At 43.3% G+C, this 6000-nt stretch overlaps 1 protein-coding gene across 1 annotated transcript in view; it reads left to right on the forward strand.

The window, feature by feature from the left end:
- LOC119372127 (glycine receptor subunit alpha-2) overlaps positions 1 to 3587 on the forward strand; it is a 28250-nt gene extending 24663 nt beyond the window's left edge. The window contains exon 8 of the mRNA XM_037642590.2: positions 229 to 3587. Within this exon, the coding sequence (XP_037498518.2) occupies positions 229 to 396 (168 nt within the window). The 3' untranslated portion in view covers positions 397 to 3587. The remainder of the gene's footprint in view (positions 1 to 228) is intronic.
- Positions 3588 to 6000: the final 2413 nt, after the last annotated feature.

Genomic DNA, 6000 nt, shown 5'->3' on the forward strand with positions numbered 1-6000 from the left:
CGCGTTCGCTCTCTTTCGTCCTCGTTCGCTCTGTCGGTTGCAACGCCGCCGACGCCGCTCAACTCAGGAACGGGTGCCTAAGAGCTGCGCACTAAAATTTGAGAGAATAATTTATCGCAGACGTTTGAATTAGTGTTTCACCTTGGTGTTTCTTTATACATACCCCCTCCACCAACCCCCCCCCCACCCCCATCACGTCATACTTCACTGATATCCCTTTCACTGCAGGAAAACGCTGCCCTGCCAAACGGTACAAAGCTACCCAAGCCGCCAGAGGCCATTGCCAGTGAGTGCCGTGAAAGGGCCATGCTTGTAGACAAGATCAGCCGTGTCATCTTTCCAACGTCATTCATCCTGCTCAACTGCGTCTACTGGTCCCTGTACATCGATTCCTGAGGTCGGTGCTGAGAAGACTCATGCCCTGTGGCCAAACGCACTTGGCGGATTCCTGACGCTTTGTGATGCTCGAGCAACAAACCTTTGGCATCGGTCAAATGAAGCGCCCCGGCCATCTTCCTTCCAAGACTGCATCTTTCAGCATGCTGATGCCAAAATGGCCCACCACTGCGTCCTCTCATGTGCGGGACTTCCCCATTCACCCACATTTCTCCCAAATCTCGTAATTATCGCTATGTAACCCTTCGTACGGGTTGTGAGCGGGTTCCTAGACACGGGCAAAGAACACCTGCAAAGTGCCGAAAGACAGAATGAACGCAGTTTTCTTTCGCTTGCCCAACATTTCGAGAAGTGTTACGTGAAGCGTGTTCAATGCGCCTGTTATGGACAGTCTCTCACATGACCACACGCCTCAGTGGATTCTTCTAAAGTGATTCAAGCCATACTAAGTGGGCGGCTTCCGATTTATTTGTTAGCCTAGTCGGAAGCCGTACTGTACAATTTTCATCTCGCATGCATGTAACGATATCCGGTATTTTAAGAGTCACTGAAAACACTGTCGTGATTTGTTTTTTGTTTTTTTTTGCGTCAAGTGAGGTACAGTTGGCGCAAAGTTGTGGCATGTCGAAGTCAGAACGACCTCATCTCGCTGTTGTGACTAAACAAGATCTGTGAATTTCACCATGACACATAATTACCGCGGAGGTACAGGAGATGACTTAAGTTCTTTGAAAGGAAAAGAAAGAAAAGCTGGTGTGCAATAGATGGCGGTGTGCAATAGATGGAAGCAACGGAGGCATTCGTGCTTTTATCTTGAATATTGACACCGCCACTGCGGCACCATTTCGTCAAGTATTTTTTTTTTCTTTTCGTGCTGCCAGCCTTTCGAGTGTTGAGATTGTAAAGTAACCGTCCCATTAACTCGTATGCTCGAAGTTGATTAACCGAAACTGGGTAAAGCCTTCTCGCTTAAACTGCGAACCTTTCCTTCTGAGCTAAAATTTGTGCGTTTTAACAGCAGCTTCGCGCTGCTCTAGACCACATCACATTTTTTAATAAAAATTCACTGTAATTACCACTGTCATGTGCATCGTGAAAAGAGTTAAGGTCCGCAGACGCAGATGCAAGTGAAGGGAACAAGACGACACAAGCGCCGTCGATCGAATAGGAGGGGGCAACTCAGGTGGGAAAGAAAGTTCTCGCTTTTTTCTTCTCGTAGCGACGTTTAGCTACTGATTCAGTTGCAAGATCGAATACGAAGCGTATTTTCCCGAAATATATTCGACTGCTTAGCCCACGATCTCTGAAGCGTCCGATGTCTGCATACAAATTTACCGACGACCCTCGAGCCTGGTAGTTTCATGCAATAATTACAGGCCTGTCAAACAACGAGTCGAACATAACCTCACAGATGAGGACAGGAACTATCTAATAACGCTGTCTCACTCTTTCCTGACCTTTGCGCTGCAAAATTGAAAGATATTTGCGTTATGTTACAGAGCTATACAATTTTGTCACTGGTTTTCTCCTCAGAGTTTCTTGACCTCACGTGACAGCATTAGGTTTTTTTAAATAATTTAACTGTATGAAGAAAATACTAGGTGTTGGTACGTTGTAGTAGTAGTGGATACTTCCTTGCCAAAAATGCTTATTAGAAACACGAATATGTCTCTATCGGTCAAGATACAACAATGAAAGTCACACGGCCCCCTAAGGCGACTCGAAGGCGAAAGCCTTCTTCTTTCTCTTCTAAGACAATTTATTGATTCTTCCCGGCTCCCGCAACTTTCTGCATCCCACGTGGTTTTGCAGGGCCTCCGGAATCGGTCCATTTTTGACCAAGCGCTGGTGTGTGATGACGTCTTTATGTGAAATATCGTTATGCGGCGTCAGAGTGACGTGATAATGATCTCTTAAATCTTGGCGATTTGTGACGTGATGTTGACATCATATGATGACGTCACCACTTGATTTTTCTGCGTCGCTATCGTAGTTACTCCGACGCTGCAGACAGCGATGGTGACTTTTTGCGTATGATAAACTATCTGAGGCTTTCGCCTTAAAAATGACGCAAACAAGTTCATTTGGGTAGACATGTGTGAATATCAGCATGCAGCTGCCATGACAGCCATACATATATAAAAATTGCGCAGTTTAGTGCATCGTGGGTCTAACGTCTAACATGCGGTGTTTACCAGGCGCATATTATACGAAAGTGCTCGTAAATGTCCGCCTCGTTCGAACACGAGACAAACATAGCTGCTCTATAGTGCTATTTTCAATGCGTTTCCAATATATTTTGCTGTTGCACGTATTTATTTTGTTCTCACCCCTATAGAGAATCGTCTTCGTTCTATTAACCGCTTCTCAAGTGTCGTTATTTTTTTCTTTCTGTATAAACAGCATGAGCACATGAACAACAAAGGCTCCGTAGCATTCCAGAAAACTGCTCTAAATTTGTTGAGTTCAATGAATGGCAGTCGGTTAATATTTTCGTAATCGCGACAGTTGGTACCTTTTCGGTGCAAATTGTTTAGGAATGTATAACTTCAATTTATACTCTTTGCCCCCCTCTGCCCTTCCCCCCGAATCAATATACACAAAGGCAAAGCAGTTGTTTCTGAGTTAGGCTTTCCAAATGGAAGAAATGAAATCCATAAATACTCCCGTTTCATTATTTCAAAAAAGGTAAGTAGCCTGAATTACGAAACACGAAGTTGTTGCAGTCAGCAGTTACTCGAAGTTAAGACCCGACCAGATTCTTGTGAGTCGCTGTGCTTAATGAGTATTTTTGAAGATCAAGCTTGAACATTTCTCTGCGCTATTCTCTGCTGCTGCTATTGTAGCAGCAGAGCTGGATATGCTCGCACATTTTTCTCCTTTTACCTGCTCATGACTTCACACCTTTTAGTGGAAGGCGATCACTAAAATTCCTCTTTCAGCGGCAAGTGACGAGTCTGACTGCGAGAAAACATTTCAGAGTGACTAGAAGACATGTCTGTGCTGGATTTTCAAACTTGAGGTCTGTTAATGAGCGTTCTGGTGGCAGTAGCCAGACTGGAAAAAGTTCTTCCATAAACCTTTCGCGAAATTAAATGGTTGGACATCTGTGAACCGCTGTTACTGCTGAGTTTCTCTAATTCTTTCTGCGCTTCAATTTGTTTTCCTGGACTAAAATAAACATTAATAACCACAGGACTTGTTTTGCAATGTTCAGCACCAGAGCACTGGCGAGGAACGGAGCTGCATACTGGAACGGCACAAAGGTAACCTGATGCTTACTGTTTCTAACCCGGAGAATGGTCTGCCTTTAGGTGCATGACTCCTCTTGACCAAACAGAGATGAAGTTACGCGGAGACTTGTGACATCCTGGTCGAACAACATGAAAGACTATAGTTGAGTGATTGCAACAGTCAGTTGCGTAAGTAGCGTAAGTTATTCTGTTGCGTAAGTTATCTAATGCGGATGCGCAGGGCAAGTGCCTTTTATTGCGTAGAAACACGAAGAACCGCGATGTACTCGGGGATAGTATTACCATAACTGAACAGCTTAGCCCGTGAAGATATAGGAAGTTGCGAAAGCAGAAACCGTTTTTCTAGGAAAAGAATACGCTGATGTTCAGCAGGTGTGCTGTATTTAAGAAAAGTTCGTGTCTAGTGATCAGTGATAGCAACAAATCTTTTTCAAAATCTTTCTGCTAGATACCCAACAGCATGAATTTCAAATCTAGGGCATCAGAAAATGAAACAATTATGTGTAAGTCTAATCTAACAATGCATATCAATGCAATAAATTTGGTAGGTTTAGAGATACGCATAAAATCTAACGTTAATTTTGAGTAGGTCTTCTACTAAACATGGTTAAAAAAATTTGATAGCTCTGCGTGATCTTAACGAATACGTACTGAAGACACACTATCAGATGCGAAATGAAGCATAGCAATGTCTGACTTTGTTGCACAATTTTAATTTCATGCGGTTGTGCTTTTATTTGCCTTTCATATTTTCACATATTTCGCCAATGAATTCGAAGTCCGAAATCTACATTACCATTCGGTAAACACTTTCTACTGCCTGAATATTTATCTTAAACGCAGAAGCTTTTATTTGAATCCTGTAAAGAAAGTTTTCTATACCGACAATATCTGCCTTCTGCTTGTATATGAATACTCTAATCTAAGTTAACCCCAAGATAACCCCTCATTATAAGATAGGACCTCGTTGCAGTGAGTGATCGGCCAAAATTTCTCACAACACTTACGCGACTTATTTCAAGCGATTACGTGAGAAAGTATTTACATGTGCTGTAGCATCATATTATTGGTACGTACAATATGCGTTATACGTGTTTTCGCAGCTGGCTGTTCAAGTACCTGGCAAGCCACAGGTTGCAGAGAGGGAAGAAATACTCTTGTCTTACTGTGAGACAGTCCATAGCGGTGATGTAGTAGTTACGGTGCTCGGTGCCAACGCGAAAGTCGCGTGGTCGATCCCGGCTGCGGCGGTTGCGCTTCGACGGAGGCGAAATGCTAAAGACCCGTCTACTGCATGATGGCACTGCATGTTAAACAATACCAGACAATTTGATCGGCCTTGTTGGTAATGATCCAGCACTGCAGGCAGCGCAACGCTTTACGAAGGACGGATACAGAAGGAACAAACCAGAAGCGCTTAATGGCAACTTTCCACCTTCGTAAAGCGTCGTTCGTATAGTGTTCTGTTACATACAACGAAGGAACACCAGATGGTCCTAATTCGCGGAGCCCTCCACTATGGCATGCCCCATAATCATATCGTGGTTTTGGTGTGGAACACCTCAAAAATTCTTCTTCTTCTTCTTCTTCTTCTTCTTCTTATTATTATTATTATTATTATTATTATTATTATTATTATTATTATTATTATTATTATTATTATTATTATTATTATTATTAGACATTGAGCGCGAGCGTTTTGCACGCAACAGTATTGAGCTGCTTCGACCTTTGTACTTATTCCCCTAGGGGTCGAGTCATTGTGCAAATTTAATATTAACTTTGCGCGGCTTGAAAGCGTCGTTACATTCACCAGAATGTGATTTCGCTTCGAGTAGTACTGTAGGCAAGGCTGTTAGGCATGGGCGTTTCCGTCGCTAATTAGTTGACGTCGAGGATGACCACCCGTTTCATTTGCAAGTACATCCTAAACCCTTGAAGTTAAATTCCTGAAGACGTAACCGCCCTAAAAGCTTCCTGAAGATTTAACAGCACTACGTTCTCAAAGGCTACCTTGAAAACGACGGTGGTGAATTCGGTCGAGTAATGCATCGGATTTTGAAACTCGGAAAAAAGCATTGCGATCCAATAAACTTATGCTTTTGCCCGCTCGCATCACGGTGACATCCAGTGAACTTCCCTTATCTCCACCATAATATTATTCGATGATCACAGGGCAGATGCACGAAGTAGTGCTCATTTACCTTGGAACTTGCCTGACTGCGGACGTATTTTTGCGCGTTCCGGATGTTAGTACGGGAGAAAAACCCCGGCAAAACAACAACAAGAAGGCACCTCTAATAAAAGGAGCCGAGTGCAGTGCGCCTCTCAAGCAAGTTCTTCCGGTAAT

Source organism: Rhipicephalus sanguineus, chromosome 10 (assembly GCF_013339695.2).
Source record: "Rhipicephalus sanguineus isolate Rsan-2018 chromosome 10, BIME_Rsan_1.4, whole genome shotgun sequence".
NCBI lineage: Eukaryota > Metazoa > Arthropoda > Arachnida > Ixodida > Ixodidae > Rhipicephalus > Rhipicephalus sanguineus.